At 35.7% G+C, this 24,222-nt stretch overlaps 1 protein-coding gene across 2 annotated transcripts; it reads right to left on the bottom strand.

The window, feature by feature from the left end:
• Window positions 1-1,906: 1,906 nt before the first annotated feature.
• RFC1 (replication factor C1) lies at window positions 1,907-21,558 on the bottom strand. Of its 2 annotated transcripts, none has more exons than XM_059573708.2 (23): window positions 21,279-21,558; window positions 20,959-21,031; window positions 20,644-20,754; window positions 16,989-17,465; window positions 16,834-16,901; window positions 16,198-16,273; window positions 16,058-16,119; window positions 15,818-15,963; window positions 13,808-13,974; window positions 13,508-13,696; window positions 13,244-13,365; window positions 12,949-13,156; window positions 11,859-11,912; window positions 11,497-11,666; window positions 8,851-8,941; window positions 7,734-7,915; window positions 7,579-7,618; window positions 7,137-7,261; window positions 5,684-5,756; window positions 5,489-5,581; window positions 5,156-5,402; window positions 2,401-2,457; window positions 1,907-2,286 (listed from the first exon to the last, which is right to left on the bottom strand). In XM_059573708.2, the coding sequence occupies exons 2-23, from the start codon at window positions 20,959-20,961 to the stop codon at window positions 2,144-2,146; spliced, it is 2,904 nt and encodes a 967-aa protein (XP_059429691.2). In that variant the 5' UTR covers window positions 20,962-21,031; window positions 21,279-21,558; the 3' UTR covers window positions 1,907-2,143. The 2 variants fall into 2 exon arrangements, with proteins under 2 accessions (XP_059429691.2, XP_059429692.2); XM_059573709.2 differs by having other exon boundaries at window positions 2,401-2,454.
• Between the last annotated feature and the right edge of the window lie 2,664 nt (window positions 21,559-24,222).

Raw genomic sequence — 24,222 nt, 5'->3', positions numbered from 1 at the left:
TTGGCCAACGTTTGGATTTTTTTTTTTTTTTTGTTAGTTTTAGGTTTTTTCTATAAGTTTTAATTTTATTTATTTTTTTTTTAATTTTGCTAAGGGTAATTTCGTTATTAGGGGGAACATTGACAATTTTTGGTAGTTTGGGGGGGGAGGGGGGGACATTATCAATTGAGTGGTAGTTTGAGGGGGTTATATGGATTTTCTCATATTTTATTTTATTTTTCCTTTAGTAATAAGATATGGATAAATTAAACATACAATATTGATCCTTTGAAATGTTGACACTGTAAAGATGTAACAGGTCTAGAGATCAGACTTATTAGACAAAGCTTGGGACCATAGTTTAATGCTTCGTCATAACACTTTGTCCTTCTTTCTAATTTTAAATGTTTAAAATTCTTAGAATTAGTGTTCGGATTTATGATTTTCAGAAGTGGGAATAAAAATAATGTGTGATTTAAAAATATAATTTTTAAAAATGTAATTAATTGTTTGATAAAATTGTAGTTTGACCTTTAAAATTGCATTTTACTTTTTAAAGTAATGTATTTTTAAAAGTGCACCTTCTTGCATGTAATTTGAAAACATATTTTTTCCATAATTTTTTTTTTTTTTTTTTTTTTTTTTTTTTTGATTTGGTTTAAAATTGCTCATTTTAAATTGCAATCTCAAATGCACTCTTAAAACTTATATCATTTTGTATGTAACAGTAGTAACCATGAGGCCTCATTGGACCACGCTCAAAAAAGCTCCAAATATAAAATACTCACAAAACATTCAAAACTATTTTCATATTTATATCACATAAGTATGCTCTTTCAATCAAAAAGCAACCAAAAAAATAAAAAAAACCTAAAAAGTTTTATCAAACGAACCCCAACTACTAGCCAACATGTTCCCAAGGGGTAGCACAATCAGCTGTGGACCACGCCTAATGAACCGAAAGTCACTAGTTCGAATTCTCTCTCTCCCTTCCCTTGTGTGGATATGTCCAAAAAAAAAAAACTACTGATTTTAACAATATCCATGATGATGATAGTAAAATTGACAATCTATAAGTGAAAAAGAATAATCTTCCATCCAAATTTATATTTATATTTATATTTTTTATCTGTTTTTCTTCCATTATTTAATTCCTCATTTACAAAATAAGAAACTTTCACACCACAAATAAATTCCAAATAACTCATATGCATGATAAATATCATGTAATTCCCAAAACAATTATTCCATAAATTTAGCATATTTACATTTGAAAATATTGGAAACTTGATCTTGTGATTTCATGAACTTGAACCCCACTTCATTTTTAGTCACACATTCTCTAATGAAGTAAATTTTTGTGTAGATGTGCTTACTTCGATCATGGGACACAACATTATTAACCAATGCTATTGTTGATTTGTTGGTTCTTGTGACATGAAGTTCCTTCAACATATTTTCTTTTTAGCTAAATTGCTCGACATACACGTATTGTTAGGGCAACATACTACGCTCCGCAAGTAGAGAAAAAAAACCAATTTCCATCCTCTCAAACCCTTAAGCTAAGACTCCATTTGTTAATCCAGTTTGAAAAAATGTTTTGATATGACATAAATGTAAAAGTAATTTTAAGTATTTTGCGTTTTAGAGTGTTTGTTCATATTTTTGTTTTGAAAAGAGAAAACAAAAAGGAGAATGAAAAAGTTTTATCAAACGACACATGCAAACAAACAAAAAATATCTCTACTTTCATTGATTTTAGTGTAAAAAGGCATGCTCATGTGAACATTTTGTAAATTTATCGTCTTGAAAATATTGATCAGTTCTACAATTCCAAACCCTTGGATCCCTGCTGCTTGCTTCAAGCCGTATAAGGCTTTTTTCAATTTCAAGACTTTTTATCTTCTTGTCATACCAACAAGTGACAGAAACCTCAAGACTGCTGTACTGATTGAAGGGGCAACTTATCAGAATCCCACAATATGCTCAAAAACATCAACCCATATGTTTACATCAATGATACCAATAGCATTCCACAAAAAGAATGCTAGCAAGGAACAACCTCATACACTGCAAAAACAGTGTACAAGTTTTTCGGAAAACCTACTTACAACGATTATGAACAATGCCAAAAATTTATCCAAGCCTCTACTTTCATCATTTTTCATCTCTTTCTCTTGGCACCAGTCCCTGAACCTCGCGCACCTTTCTTCTCTGTAGGTCCAGAACCAGCTTTTCCTCTGCCAGCTGATGTCTTCTTAGCACTTGAATTTCCTGTGCCCTTCAGATCCAATTTTACTTCCACTCCTACAGCACAAGGCACAGACAGCAGAATTCATTAATCAAGAATATTCACCCAAATGATTCAAATAAAATAAGTATTACGCGAATCCTACAAATATCACTTGAACTATCACAAACCTTTTGAATTCAAACTTTGAAGTTCCAACTGCAGCTTCTCACCATTGGCAGTGCCTTCTAACATAATCACAAGAAAAGGTAAACACAATTACTGAACCAATACACCATGCTTAGATATGCAAACAACATATTGGGAACCCAGCAGAGGAGTCCAATCTACATAAATACGTACACGAAACAAATAGTCTATGGGCGTTTGCTTGCATCAAGAAAACAGCTTCCTAAATACATTACAGAATTTGAAAGAAATTTTGTAAAAATTGTTAGAATAGTAGTTTATCTTATGTAACTGTTAGCAGTATATCTTGTTTAGGAGTTGCGATAAAATGTATCTTGTTTATAGACTTTATGTTTATCTTGAAGTGTAATCTCCTCGATAAATAATAATTGTAAGTGTGACTATAGAATAGGAAATTAGCCCACCATTTATAATCTTCCCTGTGTTTATCAGAAGTGCAATCTCCTCTATAAATAATTAATGAAAGTGTGGGTAAAGAATAGGAAATTAGCCCACCATTTATTTTCTCAACAAACATTCCATTAGATCTTTTCATATTTCTTGGAAACAAATAAAAAAAAAAGAAGAAAACTTAGCATCAATTAGATGATTCAGAAGACAAGCTAGCTCCAGGAAAAAGTTTCCAGAAAACAGCTTCATAATATCTATCATTCCCAACCATGTTTTATGCTCTCTTATCAGTTTTTTTTTTGATTACTCCAAGAGCAAAAGGTTGGTTTTGGAGGACATAGCCAAACATGTCCTCAAGTTAGCATAAGGCACTAGTTGTTTGCATGAATATGCAACTTAGGAAAGGAGTAAACAATTATTATAACACCCCCATCCCATACTGGGAAGAGATGAGTAACCCATATAGAGTGAGAAGTTTATAAAAAAAGCTTATGAGTGCTAAGTCTCACATTGCTTACTTAATAGGTGAAACTTGGCTTTATAAGTGATTTTAAGAAAGCTCCAAATTGACTAGTCCTTTTGGAGTGATAGTGCAAATGTTGCTAGTGCTTTTTTTTTTTTTTTTTTTCTGGATCATTGCAATTTTTTGATAAATAATCAAGAATATCATTGAAAAGCACAGAGGGGCACAACCCAAGTACACAGGAAGTATACAAAGACACCCCTTTAAAGATAAAAAGAAGAGCATAAATCTACAAATTGATGCATCGAAGAAACTTGAGGAATGTTCAAAACACCCGCCCAATGGAAAAACAAATTGAGAAACCTATTGCTAAGCTCCGCCATTGTCAATTCCTTATCTTCGAAACATCGAGCATTCCTCTCCCTCCAAATAGTCCACGTAAGGCACAAAGGGGCCATTCTCCACACCTCCGTTGCCATTTTATTACCTCTTTAGCCTTTCCAGCAAGCAAGGAGATCACTAATCCTACCATTCATGACCCACTTCACATCAAAAATGGAAGAAAGAACACTTCAGAGAGCATGAGCCATGTCACAATGGAGGAGGAGATGATCAATGGACTCTCCACTCCTCTTACACATACTACACCAATTCACCAAGATCAAACCTCTTTTCCGAAGGTTATCCAAAGTGAGAATCCTTCCAAGGGTAGCCATCCACACAAAGAAACTAACTCTGAGCGGGACTTTAACCTTCTAAATACTCTTCCACGGGAAAGAATAGCTCCCCACCTCGTACCTCTCCGCAGAATAAGGAAGTACACCAAAGAAAGAACGTACCTCAAAAAGCTTCCTCTTTGAAGGGATCCACCAAATGTGGTCCACCCCCCCATCCTGACGCCGAATCTCACACAATTTCGCATAGAAAGTCACCTCCACCTCCGCTTCCCAATCCTGAGCCGCTTGACAAAAAGGAACATTCCAATGTACTTCCTCATTACAATTGTTATCTCAAATATGTTGTTTTTCAGGTTTTTTGCAACTCCAAGAACAGAAAATTTTTGGGAGCACAAAAGCAAAGGGGCCCTCAAGTTTCCTTAAGGGGCTTACTTGTTTGCAAGAATGCACTACTTGGATAAGGGGTCAAAAAGGCACCTCACATGGTTTGGCTCAGAACCCTGAATTACACTAATACATAATTTCCAGTATGAGCATAGGATCTCAAAATGCATCCCGCTTTGGACAAGGCTTTCCCTAAACCTAATTGTAGCATCTTCCTCCACCCCACCCCCCCTCTTTACTGTTGTCTACGACTCTTGGGTGTTTAACCCTCGTCTCCAAAACGGACTTTCAACCAGCCACGCAAATGAGCCAACCACACATAGCATAAAGGTAGGAGATATGACACAACAAATTCTTGCTCATTAATTATGCTGTCTGTGTGCATCATCTTTTGTATCTGTTTTATTGGAAGTCTTAAAAGATGGAAAAAACTTAACCATAAATAACCCACCTGAATTCCTCTAAACTCTGAAGGAGACCTTTAGAATCAGTAACTGAATAATATCAACCAATCAGAGGTCTTGGGATTGAAACCTTAAATCACTCAAGTATGGGGATGTTTTTCCCTATTTGCCATGAGTTTGGGGAGGTTGAGAAGAATTAATTGGAATTTGAGTTTTTATATTAATTACAAAAGTATTCGTATCATGAGAATGAAGAGCATTTTAATATTATGAATTTTTATATGGTGTATTTGTTCTCTCACATCATAGTAGGTTGCTTTGAAATTGCAGGAACCACCCAAAAAAAAGAGAGTATAATTTGATCTTGGAGGTGGGGGAGGGGGGGTGCAGGTCAATCGAGTTAGGTGTAGAGGCTTACCCAACTCCTCTGTATCTGAAGAGCTTTCTTCTTCATTTTCTGCCAATAGTTCACCACTGCCATCTACTAATCCATCATCTGATGGCTCTAGAATTGCCGCAATCCGCTTTTTAGGAGCTTTTTTCATTCCAGGAAGCGAGATTAAATCTGCAGCTCGTACCATTCTTGATTTGCTTCCTTCTTTGTAAGCTCTAGTGAGAGCAGCCTTCACAGCAGGCTGTATGCCTTCCAGAGGATTTGGATGCCCCTGATGGATAGAGATAACAATAAAATAACCTAAAACTTTTATAGCAGTGTTAATAACCATGGTGCACACTAAGTAGGTAGTGGTACCTGAAATTTTGACAGCTCCACTATAGTATCAAAATCCTCCTGACTAATTGAGTAAATATTCATAAACTCAACAACATTTTGAACAGCTTCATCCTGGTCATTTCATATTGAATAGATGTACATTCAACAAATATTCCACTTAAACTTCTCCAGCTTTTTCTAATTTAAATATAATAGAAAAAATGTATTTCCAACCTTAGGCAGCACTCGCAGTGGCTCGGTCAATCGTTTCAGAAGAAGAGTAAGGTATTCAACTCGTAGGGTTTTCCTGTATAATTCAGAACAGGGGGGCAATTAGATGGTGCTTGCCCAAAAGAAAATAACTCATGTATAAAGTACCATAAAGATCAATAATACAACGAACACACACACACACACACACACATATATATATATATATCCACACACTCTAATTTAAAATACTTAACATTCACTCTTAAGAAAATCAGAAAAATTAGTCTTCAATTAGTAAATTCGGCTTCAAATCAAACCAAGTTGATATCCTGGCACTAACACTAGAAAGGCGATTTTCTACCAATGGATTCTAAAAGGCTAACTTTGAGCTTTGAATCTAACAAATGGGAACCAAGACAAAACCTTGGATCTTAAACAAGACAAACATAACCTTAGTTCCAAGCTTCCATTTTGACAGTTCTCTCTTTATTTCTTATTTCTTGGTATGAATTATTTCACAATGATTAAAAAAGTCCAAAAAAGCACTTCAATAAATTTTAGTAATGAAATCTGTTATAGACCAGTAACTGCTGCAGCAGGAACCAATAGGTGGTGCCCAAGGTTCAAACCAAACTGCATGATTAAGTAGTCCACATATTTTGTATTATCAGCATCCACACTGAAGGTTACACTAATAGCAACGTCCTTATGTGAAAGGCGAAGACAGGAATTTGTTGCTTCATTGTATGGTTGCTAAAGACCTTTGGTCTTTGCACTTTTAGGGGTATTTGGGGTTAACGGCTAATGCCTCAGAAGGCAATTGTTGTGTAGTTTTGTTGGCAAAGAAACAGTCTGATTTGGAATGAAACCCCCTTTGCCTTGAGTGGACTGTTAGGAAAGAAAAATAACTACCTTCAACGGTATTGAGTTACCTGCTATTGATATGAAATTCTTATTTCCGCAAATGTTGCACGAGTGGTCTAACATGTTTGACAATGTTTCTTTTCATTCTTTTGTTGATTAATTGACTATATTTCAATAGCTTACTTCCTCTATACTTGGGTTCTCCTCTTATCAATGAATTTTTATTTCATTTACCGAAAAAGTAGACAGAAATTTGACAACCATTACAGCTTCAAACAAAAATATAGAATTTCAAAGTTTTTTTTTTTTTTTTGTCTTCCCAGTAACTGAGCTCTGTGCATACATGTTTGAATTTGCAAATTATCAATGACAACTAAATATGTGGGTGCATAAGTATAGCTTCATAAAGCCATGTGCTGTAGACAATGATGAGTCAGCAGTTGATTGCCAAGTCAGTTCCCAATTCTATAGAATACCAAATCATTAAGAAAGCCTTAGGAATAATATACAGATACTGTACATGTGCTTTTCTGATAAAAAAAAACACTTCCAAAAACACAAGGACATGAGTCTATAATAAGCCAAAGTTGAAAATGGAACAGAGATTCACCTCCCTGAACTAGATTCACGAGAAGCAAGAAGATGAACGTGCAAATCCTCTAAAAGCCTCATATTTTTGCCCATTGTCGAGTTCTTTCCCAGCCACCCTCCAAATCTATTAAAGTTTCGCTCTCCCTGTAGCCACAATTCCATCTTGTCATATCAAGCTTCATGCTAACAGTGAAAAGGACATTGTCTCTTCAGAAAGTCCATAAGGGAAGAAAATTAAGTTCAAAATGCTGAATAATATGTACATATAAGCTGCAAGCATTAGGACTTCATTCATCCTAATCTTTTTTTTTTTTTAATAAGTAATCAATAAATATCATTAAAAGCGTAAGGTGCCTCTAAGTACACATAAAGTATACAAAAAGGAACACCTAACTAGAATTAGCAATTAACAAACTCTACCGCACTCAAGTTGTCCCTTGCATCAAATAGACATCCCTTACCTGTTCAAGTGTTTCCCTCTGCCCATGCAATAACGAGGCACTGATTATAACCAGAAATAAATCAATAAATAAATAATTGACCACCAATGATATTGCAAAATAGAGACCAAGTAACAAACTTTTGTCATTGTAAGAGCTGAATTAAGGGCACATACGGAATAATACACGATGCAAGGGAACTACTTTGAGAGAGCTGCCACTGTCGATATCGTCGAATCTGTACATTGAATATATCCCCGTCACCAATAGATTCAGCAGCACGAGCAATCAAGCTCATACGTTTGATTCCATTGTCATCCTTACCAACAGAACTTGGCCTATAATTAATATAATTTTCCTGCCATATCAAAATAAAATCATTATTAGAAGAAGTAATTGAGAAGTAGTTGAGGTTTTAGGTCTAGTTGTCTTACTAAGGTCTAAGCATCTAACAAATGAACAGGGAATATGTTCTCATAAACCCAAAGATAAGAAAAACGAAAAAAGAAAAGAAAATAAAATATGCAACAAGTTTGGCAAAAAATATAATATAAAGGACAAAAAGAAAAGAGGTTACTTATTGATAGATTATAGATTGAAATGAATGAAGAATGAGAAGGGTGCAGGACAAACCCTCGGCACAGTAAAATTGCAAGAAACTGGTAGAGAAATAAGGGGCATAGGAACTTTTTTTTTTTTTTTTTTTTGAAACAGGGGCATAGGAACATTAGACATATCTATGAGAAAACGAAAAACAAAGAGAAAAGTGTTGGGGGGGGGGGGGGGGGAGGGGGGGCGAAGGAAAGATCGTTATCTATTGTTTTATTTATTTGCCTCAGTTTCCATGTTCACCATGGTTTTCACAAAAATATTTCAGGAAGAATTGATAACACAACTCTTAGAAGGTGTAAGGTGTCAAAAAAGAACTTCTAGCAAATTATATTTCTGTGCACAAGAGAAGTTTTAAAATTTCCACCAAAAGAATTTCCATACAAACTTTTAGTTGCCATTAACTATGTATTTCTCAAAATATTCTGTATATCCCATCAGTTATTTGCGATGACATAATTCAACAGTACAATACATAAACTGAGCCAGTAACTTGGTGACTAAACCTGTTGAACAGGCTATCATCCATGTTGACTCTGATATGTGTAACTCTTAACAGTTTCAAAGTGAAAAAAGTGAACAACATTTTGTTGATTTCGCAGTTGATAGATTCTTCACAAACCAGTTGATCACCATGCAGCATATGCAATTTAGCAACTTCAAACCCAACAAAAGTGCAAGAACCTGAATGAGAAGAGGGACTAGATCAGGATCACTCATGCTCAGGTCAATCCGCTCATCCATCCTCAACTTTCCCGCATTAAAACCAAATAGCCTACAAGCACATGGGAAGGATGAAATGTAATTGTCAAAACTTGATAAAGGATAAGGTATACAGACTACAAGTCTGCAATGAGATATACATAAGTGATTATTTAAACTTGATACAGGATGAAATGCAACCATGGAAACACAATTTCCTATTTTTTATCTAGAAGCAACAAACATGCCACGAACCAGCAGAAATATCAAAATATACATATTACAGTTACATATTCTAGGTCTAGAAGCTCTCCATTTTCCAATCTTTGATCAACGTAAATCATTAAACGAGGTGTATGTTACATATAAGCTATATTGAAAGATAATCTGTCTAGTCGCATCTCTCTCTCTGCACCACAAGTATAGCCAAAAACCCAATAATCTGTCTAGTCGCATTTCACTTGGACAGCAGCTTGGCCCACTCCATTAGTGATTAGTTATTTAGATTTCCTTGTTCTGTTTTCTTCTTCTAATTAGGCGTTTCTTTTTGTATACTTCCTGTGTACTAAGGTTGCGCCCCTCTGCACTTTTTGATATATAGTCATTACTTATAAAAAAAAATGATTAGAAGAATTTGTTAGCGATAAGGATTTTGTTATGAGGGTATTTTGGTCATTGTATTGAATTTTACAACTATATATAATAAAGGGATGAGAGAGGCTACTGAAGGCTTTTGGTGTGTGTTATGTTCACAACTTAGGTCCAAGTTTAGATAAACTTGATCATCGTGCTACTAAATGTCTTTCTCGGTAACCCCAAGGGGTTGGCCTAGTGGTTGAAGCTTGTGGTTATCACCCCTTAGATCCCAAGTTCGAGACTTGCTAGGTGCAAACTTCCCCTTAAGACCACACCCCCTAGTGTAAAAAGCCAACAATTTACCTTGATCCATATAGGAAAATTTTTGAGGGTGCGGTCACGGGTCCGAGGTTTACTCTGCAGGGATGGGTCCGAAGGATACTACCTTGTCAAGGTTCCCCGCCATAAAAAAAAAAAATAATAAAAAAAAATAAGTCTTTCTCAGTTATTTCAAAACCCATAAGGGTTATTGTTGCTATAGTCTTATTCTTTGACGCTACTTCACTAGCATTGATGTCACCTTTGTTGATTTTACTCTGTACTTTCCCACTAATTCTTTGGGAGATTCTACTCTTGAGTCTGATGTTTTGTCCATTCTGTTGCCAATTCCACATCTATCTTGAGTCTGCCTAATCTTCTTGTCCATTCCTATTGCCCACATGCTTAATTACTTCACTCCAGGTCTATACGTATCACCCTCGAGCATCATCTCTTGCACCTCCACCATCAGCATTATCATCTTTAGATCCAGTGTCCTTACCTCCATCCGAATCCTTGCCTATTGCTCTTCGAAGTGGTAAATGGTCTTGTACTAACCAACATCCTATAAGTCAGTCTTTATTAGCATTTTGTGTACTTATTTCTTTGGTTGCTAATTTAGATAGGCCTTTGTTTCAATTGGATGTCAAAAATGCTTTTTCACATGAAAACTTACATGAGGAGGTTTATTTTTTATTTTTGATAAATAATGTTGTATAAATCGAAAGCACAGAGGGGCGCAACTCATTTACACGGGGAGTATAAAAGGATAGTGCCTAAGTAGAAGAAGAGAAGAGAAAAAGAAAATCAGAGAAGTTTATCACTAAAGGAGCTAGCCAAGCAGCTGTCCAAGTGAAAAGAGTAAAGAAAAAAAAATGAATGAGCTCCTCTAAAGTCCTAGTGGAGTCATCAAAACATCTAGCATTTCTTTCGCATGGGTTTGTTGCTAAGGGGGTATTAGAGTTGTGTCTGTAAGTTAAAAAATGCTTTGTTTGGTCTCAAGCAATCACGAAGGCATGGTTTGAAAAAAATATATATATATCAACACCATTCGTGAAGTCCGGAGACTAGTAAGCTAACAAGTTTACAAAAACTCTGTCGAAATCGGTGAGTATTTGTTTCAAGCACAGTTTATATGATATATATGCTCTAGCTTGAGGGGGAATGGTACAAGAGTCTCTTAGGATTAGAAGAATTTGCTAGTGATAGGGATTTGATATAAGGGTACTTTGGTTATTGTATTGAATTTTACAACATATATAATAAAGTGGTGAGAGGGGCTACGTAAGATTGGCTATCCTTCTCTCTCTCTCTCTCTCTCTCTCTCTCTAAGTATTTTTCATGCAAATTCTACAACATCCACAATAGAACATAATAAAAGGAGTCATGAAATGAGTATGTATTTGGTTTACATGATTACGCATTACACTATTATGTGGTCGCAGCACCTGTTTGAATATATTAGATCCTATTTCATCCATAGACTATAAGAGGAAAAAAAGAAAAGTCGAGAAAGATTGCAATGAATTAGAGGAGACCAGGATACCTGCAAGTCAAGTCAAGTCAAACTATATCGAGTATAATGGGATTGTATCACAATCACAAAATAGTCAGTCAAACAAGAAATTAGACACAGCATACAAAAGAATTTCATAAGAAGACATATATAACATGTAAAGGAACTAGAACAGACGGCTACGCTTCTAAGTAAAAATTGGATAATTAATGTCATACTTGTCAACAGCGGTGAATGGTGAAATATCTTGATCCTTTGCACTGGTTAGAAGACGCTGCCTAATGTCATCGTATTTAATGACCGACATGGAGAGGCTCATGTACTGCAACTGGTTTATTGCCATCCGCATATCTCCATTAACTCTTTCTGCAAGTTCCTCAAGAGCAATCTAAAACAATAGATAGGGAAAAATTCAGTGGATTAACCATCAGTTAACATTAATTAAAAAGAGAATCATAAAGCATAAGAATAAAAAAATAGACACAAAGCAGTAAAACCAGATGAATGCATCACCATGAACATTTACTTAAGCAGCTATAACCAAGTGCAAACATAAATCAAGATTTTCATAGAAATTTACCTCATTAACTTGAAGGCCTTCTGCATTTGCAACTTGCATTAACCTCTTTGCCATCTACCATAAACAAAATATAGTATTAGCAAATCCCTAATCTGCAGTGAAGGGCCTAGGAAAGATTCGAAGGAAAAAAAAAACATAGAAGAAAACAAAAGGGAGAAGGGAGCAGATATAAGAGTGGGAAGAAAGTACGACAAAAAATAAATAAAACCATAACATTTTGGCCATCTGTCGAGGTCTGGTGTTACTAAGGTTGATGCATTAACCACTCGATGCCATGTAGATAAATGAGTGTGCCACATTATCAAAAATGTGGCATGTGTGATAAAGATGTAACCTCAGTTGCACTGTCAGAAAATACCACAGCTGCAGCTAGGAGGAAGTATCTTGTAAATGCATCAATCATGTAGATTAAAACAAGGCAGCTAGCTGTAATTTTCCCAAAGATAAAAGAGGGCAAGGGAGAGAATCTCAGAGTAAGAAATATACTTGTTGAAGCTTAAAAAATTTCTTATCTTCTAAATTAAAAAAGTATATATGACTCATCACCAAAACTAATCCAAATCTCAGGAAAAAGTTCCATTTTGCTACCAATGCGCCACTCATGTAACGCATATATGTGCGTCAGTGTTAAAGCTTGGAGAACATATTTTGACCACAAAAATGATTCTGGAGTCCTGACTAGTTCTTCCCAACTTCACCCCCCACCCCCACCCCACCCCCACCCCAAAAAATATAAAATAAAAAAAGTCGTAGCTTTCCTTGACTCTCGACACATATTATTTTCATACTTTCCAACAAAATCAGACTACTATACCACATATATCAGCCGTTAAGCCTATTAGACCAAGCCCTATCCAAAAGGAACTCAAGTTTACAAAATTGCCCAAAAAAGGCATGTCCAAATAAACATAACTTGGAATGGTAATTTTGGTTAATCTAACTAAATCAACTATGGTCTTCTAAACGTTATGACATAAACAAATGAACAGAGAATATCATTCAGAATCTGACCAGGCAAGAGGACTAGGTCCCAAGTATACTGAACAAGCACTAAAAGAAAGAACAATATATAGACATCAGCCAAAAAAACCTGTTGCTTTGTAGGTTTCCGAAAGCTGAGAAGCAAACAGTAGTTCACAAGACTTTTCAGTTTCTGACTGTATCGGTCATTGCAAATGCATATAATAGGAATTTTGGAAATCTTGATGCTAGCAATAAGGTCAGCAATTCCACCTCTATCTCCAGCAGACATCCCATCAACCTCATCCATAATCAGCACGGTTTTTGGATGCTTTGACCTGCAATTTCAACAATTAACTTAAGAAGAAAATTCAACCAAGTATATTCTATGCTCTTGTGAGATATTATAAGAATGCAAGACCAACCGATCCATGTTAATACTCAAGGCCTCATTGCTCACAAGTTCCTTTATAGAATTTGCATTGCTTCCACCAATTCCTTTTTCAATTTTGGAATCAGCCTTCCCACGACTGTCACTGGCATTTACCTAGATGACATATAAGGGTGAGAGATCATTTTGATAAGTTATAAGGGTGAAAGATCATACTATTGAACAATATGGTTTGGCACTGATACTCATGATCTAGATCCTTTCTTAGAAATATTAATCTCTAAAAAAATTACACCACCTCTATTGCCTGGAAGCCGAGCATCTGACTGACCAACTTTGCTGACGTTGTTTTTCCGATACCAGGGCCTCCACTTAATAGCACAGCTTTTTTGGCACCAGAATCATTTTGTTTTTTGCCCTTTTTCTTATTTCCAGTATCAACAAATTGCTCATTCCAATGTGCCAGCCAGTCGTGGAGCTGCTTAACCTGCACAACATAAAGAGATCCTTATTACAATTCTTGTCCAGACTTAGATAAATGAAGACATGAATTTAATTTCAAAAGTGATGGCAGAAAAATGAGAACTAATGCACACACCAGCGACTGATTTCCAATAATGTCGCTTGGAACCTTTGGCTTATATTTTTCTGTCCATGTTGAAGCATTCTTCTCAGCAGTTTGAGTTTTACGCTTAGCTGGGGATGCTCCCGAGATCAAACCTTTCCCGCCTACTGTCGTTGTCAAGGAATTGCTGATCTTATCTTCTGGAATAATCAATTTATCAACACATGTAAGAGGAAACCCAAGGAATAGTGCAACTACATGTCAAGTCACTATCTTAAGCATTTCTAAGTCCAAACAATAACAATTGATTATGGCATATATTGCTTCCAAAATGGTAAAAGGCCAGGCTCCCCTTGCAAGCTCTAGCATGATTCATAGAGAAAAATACAAGCAAATGACAGTTAAGGAACACCGATTAGCTTCACATTTAGCTGATCAACAACACCATACCAGATTTGAACAGTCAAATGGAGCAAAAGAAATGCCTAAGGTTCATCAAAAGGGAAAAAACATATTTTTAAGAAACCACAGCGGCTATTTCTTTTGCAAGTATTAGAAGAACCGAGAAATATGGTAGTTGACACCAGCGGAGCTAGGATCATGCATAAACTAAACTCAATAGTTGACTTTCTCCTCATTTAACAACATTCAGAAACAAAACAATCTAATTATGCCACATATTAGAATGTACAACTAAATTCACCCTCAGTGCAACCTTTTTTCCTTCTTTTTTTTTTTTTTTATTTTTTTTTTTATAAGTAAAGATGTATTATCAAAGTGCAGAGAGGCGCAACCCTAGTACACAGGGAGTATACAAGAGAGCGACTAAGAGGGAGAAAAAGAAGAAGAAAACATAGAAAGGAAATCAGGGAAACTAATCACTAAGGGCGCTAGCCAACCAGCAGTCCAAGTGAATAGGGTGTACAAAAAAAAGTGTGTGAGATCCTCAATATTCCTAGACGAGTCCTCGAAACATCTAGCATTTCTCTCAGTCCAGATGCACCACATAAGACTTTCCTTCTTTTTTTGATTAGTAATGTTGTATATGTCAAAAAACGTAAGACTCCCCTAAGTACACAGGATGCAACCTTTTTTCCTTTGAAGTATGCTAATTAGTAGACTTTAAGGTTCTAATCATAGAGCACACATTCTAACCAAGTAGTATTCATCAAATGTCATAAAGATATTGGAATCACTTTGCATTGCTCTTGTGGCCACGCAACTCTTCTGGGTCAAATGCCACACATAAATCTCCGATTTGTCCTCACAGTTTTCACACTAGTGAGACTTAATAGAACAATGTAGAGATAGACCTTGAATATAAAATATGTCATCAACACCCAGCCTCCAAAGCCGCAATAAGTTAGAAAAAAAAAAAAAAAAGCCCCATAATTGGAAAGCTTTTCAACCTATGCAAAAACACAATAACAATTATGTAATTGCTAGTGCTTTCTTGGTCTCTATGCCACATTATGTATCTTCAGATGTTAATTTCCAGTTGTTTAACACAAGATAAAACAAAACAAAAAACGCACGCGTTTGTGTTTGTATGTTTCTATAAACCCTTTGAAGTTAAGAAATGCGAACATTTTATTATTATTATTATTTAATTTTTATGACAGGGAGGACCCCAAGGCATGGCCACTTCGTTTACGTAGCCCTGATGGATAAATCCCGAACCCGTGTATACCGCACCCCCACCACACGGATTGATTAAATCTGGCTTTTGCCAGGCGTGTGGCCCCAATGAATTGTTTGCACCCAAGGGGATTCAAACAATATTATGGTACAAGAGCTGCGACTAGATAGAGATGTAACTTCACATGCTTAGAACCCCTCAAACCTATTTGATAATTTAAGATTGAGAATGTCATCAACAACAGAACACAAAGTTCAAAGGCCAAGGCCAAGGTCAAAACCAGTAGCAGACTCTTTCAACAAAATCACATAAAAAATCAGACACATACCTACAGAGATAAACCAACAACAAAAACCATTGAGATATTCATCTACAACAAAAGCACATATGTATTTGGGGCGTACTCTTTGCTTCTATCTTCTGGGGACTTTTCTTTGGTAGAGGAGCAACCGTATCTTCTGGTTTCTTTGATTCTTCTTGTGCAAGTGCTTTTGCAGGCTTTGATGCACCGATCATATCAAATAATCCATCCTCGGTGAGAAAGGCAGTACTATATAAAGATATGAAAAGCTTGGAATTATTGAAGTATAACAAAATAAGGAACTCATAAGCAAATCCACATGCATGGATCTGAGATCACAAACCCCAGGTCTTTGGCTTTTTTGGATTTCTGTCCCCCAATATCTTCATCACATAAAAGATAATTCTGCAAAAAGAAGATGTTAATCACGTGCTGATAGTGTTACGTCAATCCATGCATATACAAGATAAAGTATGAGATAACCGTTTTCTTGCTGACAGATCCAGTAACACGGCCACCATGGCGTTTAATCAAATCTTCAGCTTCTTCACGCTCCAGACTGTAAACCCAGCCAAACTTCAATATACACTCTCAATCCAATAAAATATAAAAAGTAAACAACAACTATAAAAGATATTTGCAATGGACAAAAGTAATCACCAAATTAGGCCAACATCAAATTTAAAACCATAATCACCAGAAAATTATTACATTTACAAGTGACAATTATATTTTTATATCTTTGGCCAAAATCTGATTCTTTTTTTCATATATATATATATATAAAAGAATATATATTACAAGAATGGAACAACCAAGTAAATAGAAATTGCACCAAAGGGTCATTACCGAAATACAATTTAAAATTCATAGAAACAATAAAAACAAGAAAAAGAAGCAATTGAACCGCTGCCTAAGGCACCCATCCATCATAAAACATCCTCAAGAAAGTAAATTTGAGCCCCAAGATAAAACACTCGATCACTTAACAAACTTAAAGCATCATTCTGAGCAAAATCTGATCTAGACCACAAAAAGGAAGAATAAAGATACGAATGATTTCTCATATTTAATTTCTGAAAGAATGGCTTGTGAACAATAAAAGCTATAAACAAGTACCTGTCAAGAGTTCCACTAATTACAAAAGTTAAACCAGCTAAACAATCAGGAGCGCCCTCAGGGACTTCCTGAGACACAAAAGAAGATTCAACGTTAACATTGAGAACAGTACAATCATTTCAATTAATTAATAAAAAAAATCAACATTTTTTCACCTTTTCTCCTTTATGTGGCGGATCTTTCCTTTCTCCGAAGTTCATAAATCCACCCCGTCCACCACCTCTGCCTCTTCCACCAGCCGGTGCTGCTGAGGAACTTCTTCCACCACGACCCCTTCCACCAGACCTCAGAGGAGTTTCAATGTTTTTATCATCATCCTCATCATTTTCTTCAACATCTACAGGTTTCTGTGTAACTCCCCTACCCAACCCAAGCTTCAACTTCTTGCTAGGAGTCACATCAACCGAGTTCTTCCTAGAACTAGGCAAGACAAAGTCATCGTCATCATCAGCGTCAACTTTGTGAACTTTTTTTGAAGGTGGGGATTTCAGCGATTCATCGCTATCCTTCTGAGTCTTTCTTTTTGCTGGAAGGTGCTCCTCTGTTTCCTTCTCTTCTTTCAGCTTTTGTTTGTCAGTAGCAAAATATTTGCTAGTTTTCCTCCTGCCTGAATTTTCTTGGCCTCCATGCACCTGAATTTTTCACAAGAAAAGTAAATAAACAGATATATTATCAACTTCCTTCAGCTCCTTCCAGATTGGTAAAGAAGGGGAGATAGGAAAGAAAAAATCAAAACAAAAACTTCACTTAACCCCCCTGAACTTTCAACGCTTTTACAATTATCCCCCTAAACTTAAAAAATACTCTCAATCTAGTGTATCCAACTTTAAAAAGTATACCATGTCACAAATCCGTTAGGATTTTCTGTTAAAATCTATTGAATACCCAAAATATCCCTAATGAAAAAAATAAAAAAGAAAGAAATTTGGTGCCGGGGTGACCCACAACTGACCACACCCAAGCCGGGATTCCATTTTTTTAATAGAATTTTTAATTATTTTAAAATTAAATAATTTTTTAAATACAAGGGTATAAAAGACATTTTACCTCTATTCCGTCTGATTTAACTCGAAACCCTAACGATAGGGGTTACATTACAAACTTTTTAAAGTTGTACACGCTAAATTGAGAGATTTTGAAGTTTTGAGAGATGACTGAAAAAACGCTAAGAGTTTAGAAGGGTTAAGTGAAGTTTTCCCAAAATCAAATCAAGTCATACATGCTTCCGATACACTTATTTTGTCTCTAGCATTCGTGGGTTAGTAATTTAAAATAACCAACTACATATATGCACTAGGTGATTATCAGTACCTTTGATATCTATCTACTTTATAGAAACAATAATTTTTTAAAATTCCTCTAAACAATAAACCAACAACAATTCCTCTGTTCATTGAAGTATTCAAATGGCAATCCATTTTCTTTACTCTATTGATAACAAATTGTCAAAAGAAAAGGGAAAGGAAAGAAAGTGAAATTTAACTCTAATAATTTTTATTTTTTTTATTATTATTATTTTTTTTTTATAAGTAATAAGTATATTATCAAATGCGCAGAAGGGTGCAACCCATGTATACAAGAAGTATACAGGGAAACCCCTATTGAATAGAAAAATATTTACAAAGCTCTAAGAAATCAGAAAAGGTGGACTCATGCGAGTTCGACCAAGTCCCGCTCAAAGAGAACAAAGTATGTAATGCCAACTTCCTCAACTCAATCATGCCGCTCTCATTATCCTCAAAGCTGCGTGCATTCCGTTCTCGCCATAAACACCAAATCACACATAATGGGACGAGCCTCCATATACGCAAAGAATGCCTACTGCCCAATTGACCCCTCCAACTTTCCAAGTTATCACTCACCTTTCGCGGCATAACCCAACTCACTCCAAAGAGTTGAAAGAATACATTTCATACCTCAGTAACTCAGTTGCAACCTCACAATGCAGGAGTAGATGGTCAATGGACTCTCCACATTGTTAACACATATAACACGCCTGTGACGGTGTAGAGAGCGACCGATAATAGGATTTCACTTCAAATCTATTTCTTTTAGACGGAATCCAACACATTTTATCCTCACCTCCACGTCTAATTTTTTGGGAGTACAACAATGCAAAGAAGTGTGTTACCTCCTCCAATTCCCAGTCATGCACGGGCCGAAAAAACTGGACATTCCAATTAAGAATATCATTCGGTCTCTCCATATACTCCTTCACCCATGCATCCTTATTGCATGCAATATTGAATAAAGCCGAAAACATAAGTTTCAGAGGGCGTTCCCCACACCACACAATGCAAAGAAGTGTGTTACCTCCTCCAATTCCCAGTCATGCACAGGCCAAAAAAACTGGACATTCCAATTAAGAATATCATTCGGTCTCTCCATATACTCCTTCACCCACGCATCCTTATTGCATGCAATATTGAATAAAGCCGAAAACATAAGTTTCAGAGGGTGTTCCCTACACCACACATCATGCCAAAAAAGTACTTTTGTACCGTCTCCAATATCATACCACACATGATGCGCAAAGCCTTCCCACCCCCTTTGAATACATTTCCACACTCCCACTCCATACATTCCCCCTACCTCCTTAGAACACCAATCACCCGTATGACTATCGTATTTAATTTGCACTAATTTCCTCCATAATGCCTTCCTTTCTGTCGCATACCTCCACAACCATTTACCCATCAAAGCTTGATTAAATTTAATCAAGTTTTTCACACCCCTAACCCTCCAAACTTCATTGGTGTACACACCTGTGACCAATTAACCAAATGATACTTAAATTCATTCCCAATTCCACCCAACATGAAGTCTCTCTATAGTTTTTCGAGACGATTTGACACTCCCACTGGAATAGGGAACAGAGATAGGGAGTATGTTGGTAAGTTTGAGAGACCGAGGCATAAATGCCTCCGTTCAACTTAGACTAATAAAACCTCTTGGCCAACTTAGACTAATAAAACCTCTTCCTTGAGCTAGTAACTCATTTCTCAAATAAAGAAGGCGGATATAAGAGCATTCACAATGGGCTCTTTATATTTAACTTTTCTCCAAAAATTTAATAAAACTCATGAAAACATCCATTCCAAGAGCCAAAAAGTTAAAAATTATATAATTTTTTAAGCTTATTTTTTACCATCCTCTCTATTGATTGGTTTAAAACTAATAAAATAATAATATTTAATTAAAGTAGAGAAAGGTTTAGAGAGTTTGATGTTTGACTCATTTTAAAAGTGGCTCTCTAAATTTGATAAAGTTAATTTTTCACCTCAAATTTAACTTTTATTTGAGGAGTCCATTGTGAATGCTCTAAGGAACCAAAACAATCAGATGATTTCTTCCTTTCATTTCCTTTGTTTTATCAACAACCAAACATAGCACTAGTTGACTTTATTAAAACACAAATAAAATAGCAGCAAGTTACAAAAGGATCACAGCACAAAATAGAAACCTTAAGCAATGGCCTGCTTGTACTATATTTGATTCTTTGAAATTTAACCCAAAGAGAATCAAGATTTCAAGCTTATTCATACCTTATTTAACACTTGCAGACATACATAAATACACATACATGTAAACATATACTTTTCTTTTTTTGCCTGCTTGATACATAAATATCGAAATTTTGGATTTCATTCAATTTTTGAAATTTTTAGCCAAAACCGAGAAACCATAGTTAAATTCAAGCTTTATGCACATGCAAAAACTTAACAAAACACTGGAAATCATTCTATCTTTCCAAAACCCAGAACCAAACCCAAAATTAAACTTAAGAAAGTAAAATGTAAGTATGCCCACCTGTCTCTCCGAATTGGCTGGGGCAGGATTTGCAGGCTTGGATTCCTTGCCGTTGCCCTTGTCATGGGACTTCATAAACCACTTTCTTATATCTGCCTGCCTATTATCAGACTATAATTCCAACAAAAAATCCAACACACCAAAATTACAAACTCTGGTATTAGATTAATGAAAACGCAATCAAACCCTAACCTTCTGTTCGTTTATACTCACAACCTTGGTTAAAGCATTGTATTTCTCTTCTCTCACTTTCCCAAGAACCCAATGTCATTTCCCATAAGAGGAAAAAGAACAAAATCATAAACCCTAACTCACCATGTCTGCACAGTAGACGGTTCAAAGCGCAAAGCCGCAATTTTTTCTTTCAATGTCACGTTTCAAACACAACCTGGGCAACAAAACAAGCAATCTTATTTCAATTTTAGTGCCATAAGGCTATTCAAGAAATAATAACTTCAGTAAATTGTGGAGGCAGACCCCCTCTAAGTGATCAATCCGTTTCTTTTCCTATTTTTCTTTTGTTTTCCTCTGATTTTAGTTTATAAGAACTACGGTTCTTACCATCTGGTATCAGAGCATTTCTTTTTTGGGTGTTTTTCAATACGGTGCGGTGAGCCATCGTGCAAGTGGGTTACCTGTGCAAAGTGGTAATCGGCGAAGAAGTGGACCGCTCGTTGTAAATCTGTGCGATGGTGCTGCGCGATTTTCCGCCGGCTGACGTGGTGGCTGAAGGTGGACCCGAGCTGTTTGAGAATGCTGAGCGGTGGGTTGCTCGGAGCTGCAACGTCGGAGCAGTGTCGCTGGGCTGAGCCGGTGGCTGACGGCGTTCTCTCCGGTAGCGGCGGTGTGCAGCCGTGGGAAGTTGCCTTTGGCGCTGCAATTTTGAGAAGTTCAAAACGTAAGTTGGAGACATGCGTTTCGTTTATTTTGTGGAAGAAGAAGGCTGTTTGGTTGCACCTTGGTGGGAATTTCTAGTCTAGCACACAGATAGGATTATTCCCACAAAAGTATTATCTTTTTCTAGTTTTGATATTAGGACTTTAGGTGTTTGGCTGCAGGATTAAGTTAGCCCTTCTCCCACTTTATTGTATTAAATGAGAGTGGCAAAAGAAAAGAAAAGAAAAAACCTTAGTTATGAGTGAAAATGCGTGCCGATAATAATCGCATGCATCCGCTATGCAATTAGCAAAAATATGAATAGTGATTTTAGGGCGTGCAGATGCACTTATTCATCGCATATGCATCATCTCTATATATAATATATATATATATATATATATATATATATATATATATATATTTAAGCTTCAAATTCAATGATCAAATTATCTTTTTCTCTTTGCTTAGAAGTCCGTTAGTAATGAAGATTATTATTTTGTCGTATTTTAATTACAATACAATTGTCATTATATTTTATATTTAATTGATTCATTATTTGTATTTGTAGGTGTGCTAATTTGGAGTTATGATGTGCCATAGATATGTTGCCGTCAACATTCACTTGTGAATGTACTACACTTAAATTTAATTTATGTTTTTTTTTTTTTTTTTTGAATTTCAAACCTTTTATTTTTATTTTTTATGTTTGCCGGATTTGTAATATTATAGCAAATAATTTTGAAAGAGATAGTTCAACTATAGATAATGCCTTTTTATATTTATTAGAAGTAGGAATTATAACTTCAAGGCTCAAAACGCCTATTACCTCTTATGTGAATAATAGATAATAACCATATTTAATAATTGCACGGATGCAAATAGTACTTGCATGATGAGGATGGAGATATTGCTAATAACCATATTTGTATTTTCATTCCTAAACTTAGGTAGCAATAAAAAATGCCAATTCGGAATTTATTTGTATCTCAAAATTCATGTATTTTTTGGAAAAAGTAAACTTATTTTTCTACTAAAATCTTATTTGTCAATCTTCCTCCTAAATTATAGATTACTTTAATGTCTACTCTAAATTATAAAAGATTGTCAATGTACCTCCTTTTTCTTTTTTTTTTGCAAAAATAAAAAAATGCCCTTTACATTTTTTTTTTTTTTTAAAAGACAAAAATAATTCTATAATTTTCTTTTAAAACAAGAAAAATAATGAAGACCCATGGCAGCGCGATTTGTTTTCTACATCCTACACTATAGAGATGAAATTACATGCAAAACGATTGTAAGAGCATACACAATGGAGTAGCCATACGTCATTTTTATCTAAAATGATTAACCAATTTTGTAAAATAGCCCCACATTGGATTAGCCAAAATATATGTAAAATAGGTTTTCTGAGCATTTGTGAATAGTATCCCACTACATGGAGCGGTTATTGTTCACACATTGATTTAATTTTATATTATTTCTCTTTGCTCCTCTCTCTTTTCCCAAAACCTCTTCCCACCTTTTAATTTAATCTCTCTCTCTCCCCGCATATCACAATTTCACATGGGTATCTCTCTCTGTGTAAACCGCTGCCTCTGTCATACGCAAGACAAGCTCCTGTGTATTTGTATAAACTATTGTGAGTGCTCTAATACATTCATTTGTAATTGTTATCTTCACTATGTTTTAGGAAACAAGTGCTAGGGTAGACCCTGGTGTGCCATATATTTCAAGTTCTTGATAGAAAGTTGATAGAAGGGGCATAATTTTCAGTTGAAGGATTGGAGGAGGCCAAGAGAGAGTGGATAACAAATGATTGGCAGGGGAGCAGGAACCCATGGCAGGGTCAACATTTTTTTAAATAAACTTTTTGATTTTTTTTATTGAAAGTATTTTTGTCATTGAAAAAATATTACAATTTTAATAGATTTGGAAGACATTGATGCAAACTATAATTTGAAAAAAACATTGACAATAGAAAACATATATATATATATATATACTTTTATGCTTTTCTAACTTTGGAGCGTTGCAAACAAGAAAACATAATAATCATATAAGCAGCAATGAAAGCAAATTAATTGATTTCCAAGCTTGTTTCTAGCCCACTTCCATGAGAATATGCCGTTTGAGCTCTAACTCCCTGGAAGAGGCCGTCGGCCTCAGAGGACGATTTGACGATGATGGTGACAACAATAGGCTATAGCCATCGCAATAGCCACCAGCTTCTGAGCCCATTCCTAATCGGCCTTTGAGAGGCACTGTAAATCCCAAATTCGACAATAACAGAAGACTCTCTGCTGCTAACAACAAAGCCGACTTTGAATTTCTGGATAAATTGAAGTTGGAGTTGGTGCGAAACAAGAGCCAGAAGAAGAAAAAGAACAAGTAAAGGCGGAGACATCGCCAACTCCGCAGCCACCGTAAGATGCCGAGGAGATCTTCAAGAAGCTCAAGGAAACTGGTCTGGCCTTAAAAAAAAAAAACCGAGTATATAACTTGGGATGTGGGGGCATTTTGGAGGAAAAAGAAGAAAACTGTTTTCGTCAGTCAAAACGGCTTTGGCTGACGGAATAGTCGAATTGTAAAAATTTAAAAGTTTGAAGAGTGCATTGCAAAAATTAAAACTTTAAAAGTCGATTTGAAAATCGCCTCAAACTTTGAGAGGGTCTCGGCAAGGAGTTTCGCGTAAGTACACAT

This window comes from Corylus avellana, chromosome 8 (genome assembly GCF_965113065.1).
Source record: "Corylus avellana chromosome 8, dhCorAvel1.hap1.2, whole genome shotgun sequence".
In the NCBI taxonomy this organism is placed as follows: Eukaryota; Viridiplantae; Streptophyta; class Magnoliopsida; order Fagales; family Betulaceae; genus Corylus; species Corylus avellana.
Note: the sequence above shows the minus strand (reverse complement) of the source record. Positions and strands in the feature narration are given on the sequence as shown.

Coding starts and splice junctions, on each gene's coding strand:
- RFC1 (XM_059573708.2), bottom strand. Junction 13,975..15,817: donor CCAGAAGATAGAAGCAAAGA/GTACGCCCCAAA, acceptor TGATTATTCCAG/AAGATAAGATCAGCAATTCC. Junction 2,287..2,400: donor TCAAAGTTTGAATTCAAAAG/GTTTGTGATAGT, acceptor CTTGTGCTGTAG/GAGTGGAAGTAAAATTGGAT.